At 43.4% G+C, this 18,033-nt stretch overlaps 3 protein-coding genes across 7 annotated transcripts; 1 reads left to right on the top strand and 2 right to left on the bottom strand.

The window, feature by feature from the left end:
* Window positions 1–118: 118 nt before the first annotated feature.
* Window positions 119–8,551, bottom strand: psap (prosaposin). 4 transcript variants are annotated; one of them, XM_084021293.1, is made up of 15 exons: window positions 8,392–8,551; window positions 5,562–5,695; window positions 5,281–5,355; window positions 5,013–5,138; window positions 4,109–4,321; window positions 3,877–4,020; window positions 3,700–3,762; window positions 2,789–2,876; window positions 2,631–2,752; window positions 2,430–2,522; window positions 2,148–2,331; window positions 1,513–1,676; window positions 1,343–1,423; window positions 1,118–1,225; window positions 119–892 (listed from the first exon to the last, which is right to left on the bottom strand). In XM_084021293.1, the coding sequence occupies exons 1-15, from the start codon at window positions 8,423–8,425 to the stop codon at window positions 857–859; spliced, it is 1,665 nt and encodes a 554-aa protein (XP_083877419.1). In that variant the 5' UTR covers window positions 8,426–8,551; the 3' UTR covers window positions 119–856. The 4 variants fall into 4 exon arrangements, with proteins under 4 accessions (XP_083877419.1, XP_083877420.1, XP_083877417.1 ...); XM_084021294.1 differs by having other exon boundaries at window positions 3,706–3,762; XM_084021291.1 differs by having other exon boundaries at window positions 2,631–2,876.
* Window positions 8,552–10,518: 1,967 nt separating this feature from the next.
* Window positions 10,519–10,851, bottom strand: mrps6 (mitochondrial ribosomal protein S6; the record flags this gene model as incomplete). Its single annotated transcript, XM_084020911.1, has 1 exon — window positions 10,519–10,851. One exon carries the CDS (start codon window positions 10,849–10,851, stop codon window positions 10,519–10,521), a length of 333 nt encoding a protein of 110 aa, XP_083877037.1.
* A 379-nt stretch (window positions 10,852–11,230) lies between these two features.
* On the top strand, window positions 11,231–18,033 carry nolc1 (nucleolar and coiled-body phosphoprotein 1). 2 transcript variants are annotated; one of them, XM_084021232.1, is made up of 13 exons: window positions 11,231–11,459; window positions 11,756–11,811; window positions 12,348–12,511; window positions 12,603–12,712; window positions 12,809–12,920; window positions 13,043–13,167; window positions 13,308–13,440; window positions 13,600–13,728; window positions 13,806–13,991; window positions 14,283–16,106; window positions 16,303–16,418; window positions 16,502–16,585; window positions 16,685–18,033. In XM_084021232.1, the coding sequence occupies exons 1-13, from the start codon at window positions 11,292–11,294 to the stop codon at window positions 16,841–16,843; spliced, it is 3,366 nt and encodes a 1,121-aa protein (XP_083877358.1). In that variant the 5' UTR covers window positions 11,231–11,291; the 3' UTR covers window positions 16,844–18,033. The 2 variants fall into 2 exon arrangements, with proteins under 2 accessions (XP_083877358.1, XP_083877357.1); XM_084021231.1 differs by having other exon boundaries at window positions 11,238–11,459; window positions 12,600–12,712; window positions 16,685–18,029.

Raw genomic sequence — 18,033 nt, 5'->3', positions numbered from 1 at the left:
TTAAAGTATAAACAGCTATATAAATGTTTACTCTTGTACATTACTACATAATACATGTAGTTTTTATGACAAACTTAAGAAGAATGCAGAGCGGGGAAAATGAACAAATGAAACCAAGTGGATTGGGATCACTTTAATTTTAAAAAATGTACAGAATAACTGACAGTTGGCTCAGGGTTTGAGGCAGACAATCGAATTAGAGATGCTCCGTGTACGTTACAAACAGTGATTTACAAATCAGTAGGAAGAGTGCAAACAATGGGAGATGAGTGGGAGGTACTCCATGTCTTCCTTAACACAGGAACACACATTTTATCTCTACAAAATATTAATTTGCTGCTACCCTGCTAAAAGTTATGGTCAGTCATACTTACACACTGAGCAGTCTCTCCTGTTCCCAATCAGATCCTCCAGGAAGGAGGAATCAAATACATATGGGGGGGTGCAGGGATCCATCAGATTAGCAGCCAACTGCTGTGTTAACATTATACTTATATATGTTATATATTATAATGTGTGTTCTTACGTACACCACACCCAGTAAGCAACAATGGTAAGAACAACCAAAATGATGTAAATCTGCCCAAAGCTTGACGGTGAATCTTTGCGACTCATGTTCAGTGAAGCATTAAGAGGCTGAGATGCAGACCCCTGTACACCTCATCCCTCCTCCCTTGCCCCCAGAAAAAAAAAAAAAACATGTCCAGTCCCTTTCCACCATGACATCTTCAAAATAGCAAAGTTATTAAACAAACTGCAGTCATTAAAACAAAGATGGGACAAAAATTAAAAGTGGGAAGCAGCGCTACAGTATTTTTTCTTCTTTTAATTCCCTCCAGGTCACTCAGTGCTTCCTCTATACCCACACATAGCGTCTGCAGTGAGCCAAAGCCTAAAAGAAAGACATAAAACAGGGGTCAGACAAGCCTCAAAGAAAATTATACAAAACAGTTTTCATAGTTTTAAAGAATTAATATTGGTCGGCGATGGGATTCAAAACTGAATCATGATTTTGAAGTCATAGCCTTCAAAAAAGGTAGCTTATATCCTCATAACGGGCTCACGAATGTCTCTCTGGGGAAACGTTTAGGTGCCAAAACATGGCTGAAGTACTTACATTGCACCGAGTTGCCGTCTCCTGGTTCTTGCACCAGAACGCAGGTCCCCAGCTGCACTGCTCTGTTCCTAGCAGTTTGCGCACAGCTTCAGGACAGGCTCCCACTTTCTGTTAAACACACAAGAAACCTCAGATACTAGACTGGGTCGCATGCAAGCTAAATATAACGATTTATGACACGTAAGTGAGTGCACATGTTCACTATAAATCTAATTGACTATTTACCATGCACACAAAGTCTGGGTCAAGCATCTGGAGAAGCAGCTGGATAAGCATCGGTTCATACTGTTCAATCATCTGGTCACACTGTTGGAAAAAAGACAGAGGTTTACGAGGAGGATGGGGTAAAAGTTGCAAAAAAGTAAAGAGATAAAAAGAACTACTGCAACTAATACCTCACTCTGGAAAGAGTCGGGCAGGAAGCTGCAGACTTTCCTCACAGCCGCCTCAATCTCTGCCTCGGTTGCGTTCTTCTCCAGAATGCCATCGATGTATCTGACGGCCATCTTACAGACGTCGCAGTAGCCGCCCGCCTTAAAGCGAGTCTGGTCGAGTGCAGCTGGGAAGAATTAGAACAGAAGTCCCCTTTATTACCCACGTGAGAATACATATTTGGCTTCACAGAGGCCAATCAAAACAGACGATACAATTAGATGTCACACCTAATGGAGAACATTCTGATTTTAGAGAACAAACACATACGAAGCCAACGAAACACTCGTATTCTACAACACAACAACAGCCAAGAATGAAAAAAAGAACGTAGCGTAACTTAAAAAAGCAGCTACACAAATGCGGTTACAGTTAAAAATGGAGCACATTATGTTGCAATATTGTTATCGTGTCATTATTATGTTGTAATAATGAGACTGCCTTGACTAGGATGGTCTTTATAGAGGAAAAACAAACATTAAACCAAAGCCCTATGCAAGTTTACCTCAACAGTTCTAATCATTTCCTGTGTGACCTTGTTCTTACATCTCCAATATGACCACTGCACAACATCTGCTTCTGACGGGTGAGAACTTACGGACAAATGCACGGCTGGCATCATTGCAGAGTGCCAGGACTGTGCAGACAGTCTTGGGGTCAGCCTGCTGCACCAGCAGCTCAATGATGGCCTGGCCGTAGGTCTCGATCAGATCCTTGCACTCCTTACTCAGAGACGAGGGCAGGTATGTGCACACCTTCTCCACAGCTTCAACAACTTGCTCCTGAGAAGGACACGGATTGGTCAGTTTGTCGCCAGAAATCTAACCTCGCTGCACCTACGGTTGGTCATATTGGATACATCAGGTAGAACGCATCCCACCTCTGTTTTCTGATCCTCCAACATGCTCTCGACCTGTTTCATGACAAACTCACAGATGGCACATGTTGGGGACTCGCGGACGCGCACCATGTGCTGGAACAGAAAGAGGAACCGTCATGTGCAATACTGTGCTGAAAACCCTTCTTCTTGTATCATTATAAAGTACTGATGAGAGTCAGCCACATGCCAACCATAACCTACCGTAACAGACTTGGCAGCCTCAACCTTGGTGGCAGGGAAGAGCTTCAGAGCATGAACAGCCTTGGTGGCAGGGAAGAGCTTCAGAGCAGGCACAGCCTCGGCAGCGGGTACAGTTTTGGCAGCGGGTACAGTTTTGGCAGCGGGTACAGTTTTGGCAGGTAGAATCTCGGCAGCCTGCAGCTTCAGCATGGGAATGGACTTCTCAGCAGCACAGAAGCCAGCGTGGACACATATATCCTTGGGTTGCTGAGGACACAAACAGACACAAGATGGTGAATATTGCCATATTGATACATCAAGTGGGCCTGAAATCTGCATAACATTCCACAATATTACCAGCCATGCAACATGCAGAAGTTTCTGTCTCACACACACACAAAACTTATTTTTATCAGTACCAAACACACAGCAACACGCCCACACTGGCAAAACCGTTTACAGCCATCCAACATAATCAGCTACTTACACCGCCACATAAAAAAAGCACCATCTTTATTATGTTGTAAGACAGGGACTCTAAATGTGTAGTGTTCACAGGCACTTAAGTGTCAAAGCCATTCACCACACAAGCACAATATTCAGGTTAACCTAAGGAGTCTACCTTCTAATAAGATTATCAGTTACATGCATCTCTACAGGGTCGGGTGAGTAGCACTACAAGTGGACAGCACAGGCAGCAAGAGCTAGGGGTTAAGAGGTTGCAGGCTGAACAAAGACCTACCTGTTCCTGGGGAGCAGCACACAAATGCCAGAGCAGAACATAAATGGAGGGGACGGGGGGGGGAAATAACGGAGGAAAACAAGGTAAAGAAAGACCACAGAAATTTAAAAACCAAAAGCATTTAAAAAAAAAAAGATGGAAGTGATTTAAGATGTCAACAAATTGAAGTCCAGACCAGCAAGGCTTAATGAGTTTAGCACTACGAAAACATAAAAAATATCAGACTCATCACACCTCATCTAGTTGAGGATAAAGCTTGTCAATGATTGTAAGAATATTATGGGCAGTCATTTTATAATGTGGCTTAAATGAGGAATCAGTTAGGCACATGAAGAGGAGGATTAAAACACTCACCATGGACATGAGCTGTTGAATAACGACGGAGCAATACTGGTCGACATACTCTTTGCACTGCAACGATGGGAAAACATTTATAAATTAGTTAATAAACAGATTTTTCCCCGAGGATTTTTCTTGTTTGGGAAAAAAAATAAAATAAAAAATAAACTCGTGAAGGACTCTCACCATTGCAGACAAGCCTGGGCCCAGCAGGTCACACTGCTTCTGAATATTCTCAACGAGAGAATCCACAAATGAGGTGTTTTCCTTGGCTTCGGCTTGAGCGTCAGTCAGGAACTTGACGCAGTCCTCGCACACGACATCGTTTTCCTACAGGGACGATAAGAATTCAGAGCCAAATGAAGACGTTATTCATCAACAACAGGTGGCCAACATAGAGGGGAGTTAAACCGTGTACCTGCTTTGGACTCTCTTGTTTGGGCGCCTCGTGCTTTGGGCTCCCAGGGAAGAGGAGCTCGGGCACATTGAGGAGGAATGGAGACACTCTCTGGGAAAGATCCACCTGAGGGATTTCATTGGACACGAGCTGCTCCTTGGCGTGAACCTTAGCCAGGGCTGCCTCCTGAGACACGCACAGGCCGAGGGCTCCGCACACCACACCGGGATCCTCCTGGAAAAAACAACATGTTTAAGTTACTTCAATAACAGATATTTCATAATTAAGTGCCTCATTTTAAACATTTTGTTTACACGTTGTGTGTGAGGAGAGGTAAATAAACCCTATCCTAAAATTGAGTTTAAATGACATCTTTGAAACTTGTACAATCTAGGAATGTTAGGTTGAGATAAATAAGATACTTTGTCACAGCGCAAATTTCACAGCTTAGCAAAACAGGCAGTGCGCAAAAACTGTTCACTTTATTTTAATTTTTTATTTTGAGCTGTGAGCTATGATCTGTGAAGAACCATTCATTTTATTAGCAGGTGAGAGTTGAAAGAAAGCGACACAAAATGCTCCCAGTCATTAGGTTTGATATTACACAACGACTACTCTGTTCCCATTTAGACTTTGACTCACTTCCCCATCAATAGCCCTTATTCAGCTCACTGCATTTCGTTGACGGCCACTTCTCTTTTCCATTTTGACATTGAGGGGCAGACGGACCTTTACTTAAATGAGGCTGAACGATAAACTGATCTCCAATAAGCTTTCACAAGATCTTTGTCAAACATGTTATATTATATTTAGTAACATCCTGTACAGTTCTAAATACAAATCTCACGATGGCACCGATACAATGCAAACCATAGGATTTCAAACTAAGAAGAGGGCAAGACTTGAACAGGCTGGGTGTGCTCACCAGTTCTCCTTTAATGATTCCAATGATGATGGGGTAGTAGCTATCCACCATCTCCTTGCACTCTGCGGCCAAACCTTGATCAGGGATGAGCTGGCAGGCCTTCTCCAGGTCCCCAAGAACCTCAGCCTGCAATGATAGAAATACCTGGACGTCAGCCTTCCAAAGGAATGCTTAGGTTTTCAGATAGATGCAGGCAAATCACTTGTTTATCAAAAAAAAAAAGGTCCTCAACACACAAGGCATTTTTATTTTGAATGTTTCATCCTACCTCAGTAGCATTGTCCTTCAGGAGCTGCTCCACCACAATCAACACCTCTTTACACAGGTCACATGGCACCGATTTCTGAAACCAGACAGTTTTGTGGGTAAGTAAAAATGTCCCACATATTTCAGGTGTGCAGAATAACTTAAACACTAAAAAGAAACGTGAGATAGTTTAAGATGAGCTTGCCTTCTTTTTGTGATTCATGTCAACATCGTTTTTAGAAAGTGCAAAAGTATATAAATGACATTGTCACTATCGTAGAAAAAGAAGTAGAAAGAGCTCACCATCTGGGGCTTGTTCCAGACATTCTCTTGGCAGTGAGAGACAGCTCCACACAGAGACGCCGTCTTTACATTCTGACACCAGTAGGGGGGGCCACGAGCACACTGCTCAGTGCCCAGCAGAGGGGACGCAACAGCTGCAAAGTAGACAAAGAGTCAAATGTCAGAACTTTTTAAAAAGGAAGCAAACGCATGACAAAGCACATTACTACTTAAAGAGGTAAGTAAGGAACACGCTGAAAAGGCCTTTGGTTCTCCAGGCTAAATATTCAGTTCCTTCCTTTAGGAGGAGCCTGCACTCTCTGTCTATATATAATAAGTCACATTTATACAATTCATTTAGATTGGAGAGGATCTAAAAGCTAAGAGAAGGTGGTATGTTTTTCAGCACACCTTTTGATAAATCTTCCTGGTGATGCAAGCGATGACTAAATGGGGAATTCAAAGCTGAAATACTTCCTCAAAAACATTTGCTTAAAAAAAAAAAAAAAAAAGGAAGAAATGGTTGCAAATCAACTTTCAACTATGAAAAATATTTGGCATATATAATACAAAACTGTAAACATTGAAAAGGGAGACAAAAACCACCAAGTCTGAATTGGCATTAAAGATCTCAAATGTATTAAAACTGACTCAACATAGTTGGGTCTAATAGGATTTCCACCCCCAGAAAAGGCAGCTAGTCCAGTGTGAGACATATACCAAGTTCATTTTGATGATTCAACAAAAGCATGCACCCGTCTCCCTCCCCCCCCCCCCCCCCAACCAAATTTCCTGTTCTTGAGTGTCAAGAAAAACCAGTAGGCTTGCTTCGGGAAGCTACAACTACTCCAAACACTGAGGAATGTGGGTACATAATCTAAAACTGATTTATTACTGCCATCAAAGAAAAACAATGAATCCTATTGGCTCATACTGCTAAACATCATTAGCATATGCCACCATTTCCCACCACCATCCAGCCAGTCAGAAAGCAACAAACCCAAGAGAACAACATAAGGGACAGACATTATTTACGTATACATCACAGGTGCAGAAGCAGGCATTTTCACCACATTTTGGGTAAGTGCCAAAAAGAGGATGTGATCAGTGGTAAATGGTGAAGTGGAATGGAAACTTAGTTTGCAGCAGCGTTTCCTCTTTTCACAAGCACTCCTTTAAAACTTGCTTGAGAAAAAGAGAAATATACAGATAATCTTCATCAAATCAGAAAAACTAAATAGGGAATTATGACAATATAAATTAATAATAATAAATGAATAAAAAAGCAGTAGAGTTGCCCAAGTCCAGTGTGTCCGGTGTAGCTTTTTGGTGATAATATCCCCAAAAATGTGATGGATCCAAGCCCAAACAAACCATCAAATGATCCAGTCAGACCACTGCGAGCAGGCCACGCCCCCCTCCACATGAGTCACATGAGCAGTGGGAGAAAATAACAAGCTGTTCCCGACTAAGAGGGTACATCTGTACACTACACACTCAACAACCAACAAGGAAATACACACAGCGAATATTTTATACTTCTTTTGGTGTGTGTAATCTCCCACAGCAGAAAAAAAAACAAGTCACCAGTTAGATAAAGAACACAGGATACAAGTCAGCAAAAAAAAGCAGGAGTTGGGACATGTACAGGCCTATACACCTTTCTGTGACGTCATTACGAAACTGAAAACTGGGACAAATGGGATTCAGATCGCATTGTTCAACAACAGCAAGTATGCTGTGAAGCATGTTTCTAAAATACACATTATACTTGTTTAACAACAATAATGATTGAGCCCCTCAGCTTATTACATTCACATGCAAGTATGCGGACATACATTCAATTATTTTTATTTTTTTTAGCCAGAAGTTGGAGTGCAGATAAGCACTAAACACACAGGACAAATACCATGATTTGAAGAAACCGATACTGCCAACAGACTGCAAAGAAACCACACCGTGTGCTCTGATAAGAAGAAAACATGCCATTCATGAATCATCTATGATGGCAGGAATAACTTAGCTAACTGTTCATTTCACTGACCCAGTTTTGTCTAAAAATAAGGATGAGATAGCCAAGCCGTTAGTGATACCACACACTTACGAAAAACATCGTGAGGAACCCAAAAAAAACACCAAGGTGAAAGTTACATTGACCTTTTTACTGTAAAAGATGAAATGAAAGTCACCGCTTGAGGAGATACTCTTCACTTTTTTTGTGAAACCAAATTAAGGAACAAAAAGTGCATCTTATGTTCAAAGCGGGCAAGTTAGATCGGATCGATTGTGGCTTTGTTTGGGGAAAATTACACGCTGTTAGCTAATATACAAACATAAACAGTTATCTCCAAAGTGTTAGCTTGCTAACGCTAGCTGCTAATGTAGCTAGCTTTGTGTTAGTGGGGCCGAGGTGTTCCTATTTAACGTTAATTCACGAATAAATAACGATTAAAGCCGTATTTAAAGTTTTAATTACATCTTAACGTTGTGGCGATATTAAATTAGCTAGCGCTAGCTGGCAGGCTAATGTTAGCTAGCGAGTCAACACTAACGCTATAAAACCTCAAAAATGAAAGCTAGTTAGTACTTATCGTTTTTAATTAATTCAATGAGGACAAAAACAGTTCACTTTAATTGCGTATACAATTGGCATTGACCAGCGTTTGCTGGTAAAGTTACTATTAGCCGATTTGTTAAGTGTTTACTAAAGCGAAAAACGCTGCTTTGAAGCGCTTCCGCCTTCCTCATGTTGAAGCGCACTTCGCCAGTTACACAACCAGACAAAACCGCCGACAACACAGACAAAATACACGCGTTCATTCGTTAGTTTCCCACCGCGTCTCGACTTTACCTGAAGACACGAGAAGGAGAGTGAGGAGCAGCATGACTCCGCTGTTTTCCCGGCTCGTCCTGCGTGTGTTTTCCTCGGAGAGAAGTGAGTGTGTAGTTTTGAGGGTGGTGAGCACTGCAATGCAGGCGGAGGCGCTTGATGATCTGCCTTTATGATGTCTCACCGTCAGCTGACCGCTCAGCGGGACATGTGACTCCATCAGCGTGTGATCCTAATAGTGTCTAAAGATCAAATGGGGTTTCAAACACACATTAATACATATATTTAATTCCCTAGTGGCTGTATAACTGAATTAAACCTGTTTTTCCACATTGTCCTTAAATGTCCATACATGCATGGTGTGTGTGATTATTGTGGGATTAGACCCCGCCAAGCAAAATAACAGGTTTACACAAATGCCATTCCAGCTCGCTAATGAAGATAAACAACCCTCAGAAAGTCCCTGAAAAACACTGGTAACATTGATCTCTTAAAATAATGGTGGGATTGTTTGCATTGGCTGAGTAATTGTTGTTTATAGCTCACAGTGTTTTCTCAGAGGGAAATGAGAAATTAATTTCCAAAATGCTTTTCACAAGATTTCAGAACTGCATGTTGGTGGATGAAAGTAAGAACTGAAACTGCCGCCACGGAACTTTAAAATCATGTGGAGCACATTGCCCAAATGTTTTAACAGACAATGAAGAAAACTTGCAAACGAAGACAGAAAAAAAAAAGTAGTTTATTATAACATGACATTTATATCCAAATGTAGGTCAATGGTCAAAGAGAGAAGCATCACACTGTACATCTTCTGGGTAGGATTTGTAGAAACCTGTAAAAGAAAAAGGAACAATCATTACATGGGGTCAAGTTACAGCACAGTCAGCACAGCATGCTCTCCATAAAAAGAAGGTAAAAGGACAGCAACTCCACACACACAAACACATCTCATCAAGTTATTGTACCGACTACATTTTAGAGCCGACCGATACAGATTTATTTTTGTTATAAAAGTTAGGGCACAGTCTTCTAATCAATAAAAGAAGTAAACATATCTGATAGTTGCCTAGTGGGGATTTTGGACATCACTCTTATTGGTTGTAGCATTTTTACCCAACAGTTTAGCCTAACTGATGTCAATACTTGGAAAAACAAACTATTTCACAGATTTTTAGATCAATTCATCAATTAGTTGATAAACATGATCAGGTGGTGCAGCCTCAAATAGATCATTTATCCATTTATGTGTTGTCTCTTGTTAACCCAGGTTGTTCTGAAATGAACGGTACATTAATTGGCTGACAGAAAAACCTTAAACTTGTTTTTGCCATGTTTAACTAGCTGTTTATTGACTATAATCTGGAGATATAACGCATATAATGGCACAGGGTTTATGAGTTCACACTTCACAACAGTTTTGTACAAAAGCCAGAGGGAGCAAGGAGGGTGAATCATCATCATGACTCTGATTCCTCTGAGGAAGAGGAGGATATACTGCCGCCCTTCAATCTCAGGTACAAAACAAAGCTCAGTCCTGTAGTGTGAAAAGCATGACTTAAAGGCCTAAAGTTTACAATAGAGTAGGTTGTGTATTGAACAGCATAGCAGTCTGACAACTGTGAAAGTCCTGTAGTGTGAACTTGGCTTATGCAAGGTGGTAAATTACGATTTTAACACCCAACTTTAGGAAAACTGTCATGTGATAGAAAACACACCGTTTAATGCTTAAAATAAGAGTTAAAAAGTTGACTTTTTATCCTTTCAGAACAATCTAAACCATTGTCTGCCACGAGTAGAAACTACTAATTAAAAAGCGACAGTTTCTAAGAAGCTTTACGCATCACAAAACATAACATCAAGGTGTATCAATATTTCCTTCAACCCCTAAAGAACATATCCAAACACTGGATGTCACAGCTTCACAAATGCAATGCGTTGTTTGATCTTCTAGGCTTTATAGAGTGGAAACTGTAGCCTATTTCTGATTGATTAAGCAGATTAATTAGTGGTTATTTCATGGCATGCATGGAGCAGTCACTATTAAACAAAGGTGTGTACGGTATTTTTAATTTTTAAACAGATAACAGGTTACATGGTTAACAGTGATGCGCTTGGCTTTGCACAGTAGCCATTCCTTACATTCAGTCACTGTTGGGGACCACAGCAGTTGCTGCTGGAAGCCTGGACGTCATTCTTCAGCACGGTGGGCCTCACCACGTCCACGTCCCGGTGCAGGTGATCCAGTAAGCCCGGGAGGATGCTGGGCGCCGCGTAGAAATCCACCAGGAAGTAAGCCCCTCGGCTGTGATTCTGGTTGTGTTTGGCTATCCTGTAGGGCAGCAGTCTCTCCCCCAGGTTCTCCAGGTCCCTCACCACCGCGCCGCGCTCCATCAGGGTCTCCACGGTCCGCCGGAGAGCGGCCGATGTCCCGGGTCGCTGCATCGCCTTCAGGATCAGGGCCAGTTCGTAGCGAGGCATGGCTTTCCGCGGAGAAATCCTCGATTCACACGGTTAATTCAGGGGCAATGGGTCGGTGTCATTGCCGGATCCGTTCAAAGGCGACCATGTTATGACACGAGGGGACAGGAGATGACGTATAAATCATGCGCCTATATATTTGTAACGACATGGCTGATTAAATATGACAATACAAATGTGTAGTGGATGAAATGTGAGTGATGGTACTTAGAAAATGTCACTTAACAATTTAATAAAAAAAAAAAAATTTAAAAAACGATTATTATTTAAATTAAATATTATTTAACAAGTTTGTGTAACATTATCGTTAAAATAAAATAGGCGATGGATAAATTAATGATGTCCCAAAAGGTTTTTTTTAACGTTAGGTACAAACTGTTCGAAAAACCCAAAACGTGTCCTGTTTATGACGTCATCGCCGCGCGCCCGCGGCTGCGCACATGTCCCACAAGTTCCGTTCCCTTTCCCCTTCTCCTCTGAGCGTCGTGGTTGCGAAGATGGCGGCGGAGAGCTCGAAGCCGAGTGATCTTTACAAATGCGTGTATTCGTTTCTGGTGGAGAACAAGTTCACGAAGGCGGCGCAGCAGTTTCTCAAGCAGACTAAAGTGGTGAGCGGCTCGCCGTGTGTGTGGTTGTCAGTTAGCTTGCGTGTCTACGGGAGGCTAGCTAGCTACGCAGCGTACAGACTGTACCGCCGGTTAAGTTAGCACGTGCGTGTACATTGTGTTTCAGCGCTGTTTTCTCAATTAACCGAAGGTCTCATCTGTTACACTGTAGATGGGAGTAACACCGAGTGTGTTTTTATGCGTTGTGGCGATTTGAAGCTGATTTGTTGCGTTCTGCAAACTTTAAACCCGCTGGAATCAAATGTCTTAAAGTAAGTTCTTCACGTGTCTCTCCGCAGGCTCCACAAGAACAAAACGAGGAGAGCCTTGTCAACATCTACAACTTCTGGGTCAAGTGAGTTATATGTCGTCGTTCATACAGTGTTTATTTCGGTTTTACTAGTACTATACTAATAATGCATAACTTAAAATGCCCTTTTATGGGTTTTCCCCCTCTATCAAAGGCTTTCACTGCTTACCTGATACATTGTCATATTCACTCAGAGCAGATCTACCTTCAAATAGACTTAAACATTGTTTTCTACTGTAACGCCAATATCTGCAAACACAAACCCTTCATTTTGTGATGGAATTCATAGTTCATTATGTGTACAATTGTTAATATAAAATATGTACTTTAATAGCTAATTTAGTAGCTGGCCCATGGGCAACAGATTATCACTAGTTCCCCTGTAATCAGACATGAATGCTGTATCCTCGGGTTTAGTCGCTCCAACAGCAGAAGAACTAGGATTTGTCTGGAGTTGACATCCGTATGCTCTGTAGCTCTTCATCCTGAGGCAAAACTAGTCAAAAATAAAATCTAATATTTATCTATTTGAGGGATTTTCCCCATTTAAAAAAAATATATATAACAATGTGTCTTCCTAGGTCGCCTGAAGCCAAGAAACGAAAGGCGCCTCCTAACAAGGACGGACCTACAAATGGTCCATCAGCCAAAAAAGCAAAACCCAGTGCCGAGAGCTCCAGCAGCGAAGAGTCAAGCAGCGAGGATGAAAAGGCTGTTGCAAAACCAACTAAGGCAGCCCCTGCAGGTAATACCAATATATTTGACACATGTCAGTGATGTGCTATTCCTCAACCTTCTACTGCATTATCAGATAACATTTCTGTTTGTTTTAGTAGCCAAGGTGGTGCCTGCAAAAGCAGCAGCAGCTACTAAAGCTGCATCCAGCAGCAGTGAAGACTCCAGTGACTCTGAGGAGGAGAAGGCTCCTGCAAAGGCACCTGTAAAGGTAGGAGGAAACATTCTGATTAAAGATGCATCCCAGACCTAGTAATTAAGGTTATGTTTGTGGATTTATGCTAATAGTATTTGTTTCTGTGTGAAGGCTCCAGTGAAGGCGGCGGCGGCGGCTGCTGCTGGAAGGAAGAAAGACAGCAGCTCTAGCAGTGAGGAATCGGACTCTGAGGATGAGCAGCCCGCCAAAGCCCCGGCATCAAGTGAGTTTAGAGCCCGTCTTTAATATTGTGCAATGCAGCGGTCTTTAATTGTGAACTAAAATAGAGCTGATACCGAAGTGTTTTTTTTTAATCTAATATGATTCTTTAACTCTGAATAATAGAACCCAAGGCCGGTGCAGTCAAGGCAACCAAACCTGCCGTTCCTGCTAAAAGTGCGCCTCAGAAAAAGCAGGAGAGCAGCAGTGAAGACAGTTCCTCAGATTCTGAAGATGAGGAACCAGCCAAGGTATGCACGATAATCCGACCTCATCTAAATAGTATTACATATGTTTGATTGTCTTTGTTCCGGAGGTTAGAAGAGGAGTTCAAACGGTGATTGTAAGGCAAATGTTTTACACACTGTTCTTACTTCATATGTGCTGATAGACTCCAGCCAAACCCGCCCCAGTGAAGGCTGCTGCTCCTGCTAAAGCTGCTGCTCCTGCTAAAGCTGCTAAATCAAGCAGTGAAGACTCCTCATCTGAAGATGAGGCTCCACCTACCAAAAAAGCCAAAGCAGGTGTGTTTTTAACCATTATGTTCCCACATATGCACTTTGTTTTACTGGCATGCCTGAGTTAAACAGTGCTGCATGGAAACATGGTTAACATTTAATTTACAGGATATATAGTTGCCATCTTAGAAAAGCCTCCACTGATCATTTCTTCTCTCTTCGTAGGAGCGTACAGTGCAGTCCCACCTCCTGCTTCAGTCCAGAAAGCTCCAGCTGCACCAGCAGCCAGCAAGGCTAAAGACAGTGACTCCTCAGACAGCAGTGACGAGGAAGAAGAGAAGAAGAAAGTAGCTGGTAAGAGGCGCCCACCTTTTCCAAATTGGAAGTGTCAGTGTTTGCAATGGCTTGTCTAATGGCATTGTTGTCTTCAGCAAAAAAGCCGGCGGCGAAGGTGACTCCTGCTAAGGCTGCTCCAGCTAAACCTGCTGCAGCTAAAAGCACACCTGCTAAAAAAGACTCCTCCTCAGAGGATTCCAGTTCGGAGGAAGAGGAGAAGGCAAAGAAGCCTGCACCCGTCAAGGCTACCCCAGCTAAAAAAGACGAGTCCTCCAGCTCAGGTAAGAGACGCTGCATTTTGAGCATGTGAGCTCTGCATTTCTGTACGAGTGATATATTTCTTGTAATACCTGGAATTGCTTTAATTTACGCAAATCTTGATGCTTTTCCTGCCAGTTATTTTTGCTCCTGCGTTGCCAGTTGACTGGATTAACTTAACTTTGAGAACATGGTGGTGGGATCTGTTGTATTAGAGAGATTTAGTGTTAACTGGGTGTACCGAATAAACTGGAAACCGAGCATACATTCATGCCTATCTGCAAAATGTTGAAAATATTATTTGTCGATTTTAGATAGCAGCTCTGAAGATGAGGCTCCGGCAAAACCTGCTGCCAAAGTGACGCCTGCAGCTGTTTCTAAACCCCCAGCCAAGGCAGCAGAGAGCAGCTCTGATTCAGACTCCTCTGAGGATGAAGAACCAGTGAAAGCTAAGCCAGCTTCTAAACCTGCTACCCCTGCTGCAAAGCCAGCTACTCCTGCAGCAAAACCTGCAGCAGAGAGCAGCTCAGACTCTTCTTCTGAAGATGACGAACCAGCTATCAAGGCTAAGCCTGCAGGAGCAAAACCAGCTACCCCTGCTTCAAAGCCTGCTACCCCTGCAGCAAAACCCGCTGCAGCAGAGAGCAGCTCTGACTCTTCTTCTGAAGATGAAGAACCAGCAGTCAAGGCTAAGCCTGCAGGAGCAAAGCCTGCTTCAAAGCCTGCTACTCCTGCAGGAAAGCCTGCTACTCCTGCAGCAAAGCCTGCCGCTGCTGCAGAGAGCAGCTCTGACTCTGACTCTTCTTCTGAAGATGAAGAACCAGCAGCCAAGGCAAAGCCTGCAGCAGCAAAGCCTGCTACCCCTGCAGCCAAGGCCGCTGCAGCAGAGAGTAGCTCTGACTCTTCTTCTGAAGATGAAGAACCAGCAGTGAAGACGAAGCCTACAGCAGCAAAACCAGCAACCCCTGCTTCAAAGCCTGCTACTCCTGCAGCAAAGCCTGCCGCTGCTGCAGAGAGCAGCTCAGACTCTGACTCTTCTGAAGATGAAGAACCAGCAGCCAAGGCAAAGCCTGCAGCAGCAAAGCCTGCTTCAAAGCCTGCTACTCCTGCAGCAAAGCCTGCTACCCCTGCAGCGAAGGCCGCTGCAGCAGAGGGCAGCTCAGACTCCGACTCTTCTTCTGAAGATGAAGAACCAGCAGCCAAGGCTAAGCCTGCAGCTGCAAAACCAACAACCCCTGCTTCAAAGCCAGCTACTCCTGCAGCAAAACCTGCTGCTGCAGCAGAGAGTAGCTCTGACTCCGACTCTTCTTCTGAAGATGAAGAACCAGCAGCCAAGGCTAAGCCTGCAGCAGCAAAGCCTGCTTCAAAGCCAGCTACTCCTGCAGCAAAGCCTGCTACCCCTGCAGCCAAGGCCGCTGCTGCAGAGAGCAGCTCTGACTCTTCTTCTGAAGATGAAGAACCAGCAGCCAAGGCTAAGCCTGCAGCAGCAAAGCCTGTTACCCCTGCTTCAAAGCCAGCTACTCCTGCAGCAAAACCTGCAGCTGCAGCAGAGAGCAGCTCTGACTCTTCTTCTGAAGATGAAGAACCAGCAGCCAAGGCTAAGCCTGCAGTGGCAAAACCAACAACCCCTGCTTCAAAGCCTGCCACCCCTGCAGCAAAACCTGCTGCAGCAGAGAGCAGCTCTGACTCTTCTTCTGAAGATGAAGAACCAGCAGCCAAGCCAGCTACCCCGGCTTCAAAGCCAGCTACCCCGGCTTCAAAGCCTGCTACTCCTGCAGCAAAACCTGCAGCTGCCGCAGAGAGCAGCTCAGACTCTGACTCCTCTGAGGATGAGAAAGAACCAGTGAAAGCCAAACCAAAAGCAGCAGCTAAACCGGCCACCCCTAAGGCAGCAGTCGCCAATGGTAAGACGGCAACACCCAAGAGCTCTGAAAAGCCAGCAGAGTCCTCATCCAGTGACAGCAGCTCTGAAGAGGAGGAAGAGGCCAAGCCCACCGCAACACCCAAGACGACCCCAGCACCCAAGACGACCCCAGCTGCTAAACCTAAAGAGAGCAGCAGCTCCTCAGACAGTTCCTCAGATGAGGAGGAAGCACCAAAAAAAGCAGCCACAGCTCCCACCACTCCCACAACAAACGGTGAGTCTCAAACAAATACAGGAACGTGTTCATTTAACCGGGAAATGAAATGTATTAATTTATTCCTCAAATAGATGTTCCCAGATAGGTTTTAAATGTTGTGTAATTTCATGCTGCTTAGGTTTATGGAACATCTTTATTGTTATCCAATGAGCAGAATTAGCTTATTATTAACTCTTTTTTTTAACGTATTCAGGTACCATTAAGAGAAAAAGAGACGAGGAATCATCAGAAAGTGAAGAGGAAGAAGACAAGACACCGAAAAACAAGAAAAAACCAACCACACCACAGACGTTTCCTAAAGCCAACAAGGTAAGGCCTTCTAGATACATAACTTCCATAAGTAAAAAACATAACTTGATAGAAAACTTGACAGAAATGACGTTGTCTTTCAGTCCACCAACGTACCGTTCCGTAGAATAAGAGAGGAGGAAGTCGCGGTGGATCCCCGTCTTCTGGACAACTCGTTCGAAGCCAAGGTGAGCTGACTGGCATTCTTACAACAGCACTACACACTGCGGAGGTGATCCAACAATGGCCTCTGAAACGAGAGGTTAACTCGGCTTTGCTTTTTCCAGAGTGGAGCTTACGGGGACTGGGGCCAGAAAGCTAACGAGGTGCTCAAGTTCACAAAAGGCAAGTCGTTCCGCCACGAGAAGACGAAGAAGAAGCGGGGAAGCTATCGCGGCGGCGCCATCTCCACCACAATCAACTCGATCAAGTTCGACAGCGACTGAGGACCCGTCTCCCTCCGGTCCCTCCCCCCCCCACCCGAACTTTACTGTACCGGTGCGATCACGACTGTGTATCTTCCCCTGTAAACAGTCCTCTTAACATCACTACCAGGCGAGCACACTGACAGGAATGTGACCCGTAGAGCTAAGCCGGCACTTACATTTAGTCCGCTGCCCACGTTTGTCATGGAGAGCATTCGTTTGATCTGTGAAGTGAAGAAACCGTTAGTGGAGCTGTGGCAGCAGGAGAGACATGTTCCCAGCTGTGACTTCAGACTGTACTGTTAAAGGTTGACATCCATATGACATTACCTCTTATAGCCACTAGGTGGCTGCAGGCCATGGTTATGAGAAAACACCAATGGTTGGTCCCCCCCCCCTTTTTTTTTTGTTGTTGCTCGTTTTGACATTAACATATTAATGAAAAATGTCTCCTTTCTTTGTGCTTGTACTCTCTTTTCTCTCATGTATCGCTATGAATGAAAGCCATCTCATCAGGTTCTTCAGAATATGTTAAAAGGCTGGTATTGAGTTTCTTTTTTAATGGTCACATGGGTTCTTGAAGTTTGTGTTGGTTGTTTGTCAATTTTTATTTGGCCACATTTAAAAGTGGAGATGATCTGTGCTCTTTAGTCTTGCATTACAAACACTTGGAGAGTAGAACTGACTTTTATACTGTGTATTTATTAAGTTTTATTCCATTTCAATGTTTAGGACCGCCAGTGGTCTTTTCAAGCCATTTTGCTTCAAAGCTTATTTCTTCTGTTTCTTTAAACCCTCGTCTCATCATCAGTGGTATCAAATGTATTATTCACCAACGTAACTGAGAGCCATGTTTGTCAATCATTTGAATTTTCTCTGAACTTTTGTGAACCTGTTATTTTTTTTTTATTCTTGTAGCTGTAATTAAAGACTTATGTGATTAAGTGTTGGTGTTGATTGGAATCATGACTCCAAAGCCTTTTGTTTTACTCTTCCTATCATGTGATACTGATCCAACTCGTCTTTATTTACATTTACATGCATAGTAATCAGGAGAACATCAATGTTTTAAGACTTTAAAATTATGAGCTGCTGTTAGAAACATGCATGCCTGTTGTAATCAGCTCTTTTATGGAATAAAAGTCCAGGAAAGATGTGAAACCTGTAATTGATCTGCTTCGTCTAAGCCACTAGATGGCAGTCAGGTAGCT

The sequence above is a fragment of the Eutrigla gurnardus genome (assembly GCF_963514095.1).
Source record: "Eutrigla gurnardus genome assembly, chromosome: 11".
NCBI classification, from domain to species: Eukaryota; Metazoa; Chordata; class Actinopteri; order Perciformes; family Triglidae; genus Eutrigla; species Eutrigla gurnardus.
The sequence above is the reverse complement of the archived record's forward strand: the minus strand, read 5'-3'. Positions and strand labels throughout refer to the sequence as shown.

What these genes read in the sequence shown, in the direction of transcription:
- psap (XM_084021291.1), bottom strand. Translation starts at nt 8,425, where the DNA reads ATGCTGCTCCTCACTCTCCTTCTCGTGTCTTCAG. An exon ending in GAATCATTAAAGGAGAACTG is followed by an intron (nt 4,322 to 5,012) that starts GTGAGCACACCC and finishes TGTTTTTTCCAG; the next exon opens with GAGGATCCCGGTGTGGTGTG. An exon ending in AGACGGCAACTCGGTGCAAT is followed by an intron (nt 893 to 1,117) that starts GTAAGTACTTCA and finishes TCTTTCTTTTAG; the next exon opens with GCTTTGGCTCACTGCAGACG.
- nolc1 (XM_084021231.1), top strand. Translation starts at nt 11,292, where the DNA reads ATGTCCCACAAGTTCCGTTCCCTTTCCCCTTCTCCTCTGAGCGTCGTG. An exon ending in CGCCAAAGCCCCGGCATCAA is followed by an intron (nt 12,921 to 13,042) that starts GTGAGTTTAGAG and finishes TCTGAATAATAG; the next exon opens with AACCCAAGGCCGGTGCAGTC. An exon ending in AAGATGAGGAACCAGCCAAG is followed by an intron (nt 13,168 to 13,307) that starts GTATGCACGATA and finishes ATGTGCTGATAG; the next exon opens with ACTCCAGCCAAACCCGCCCC.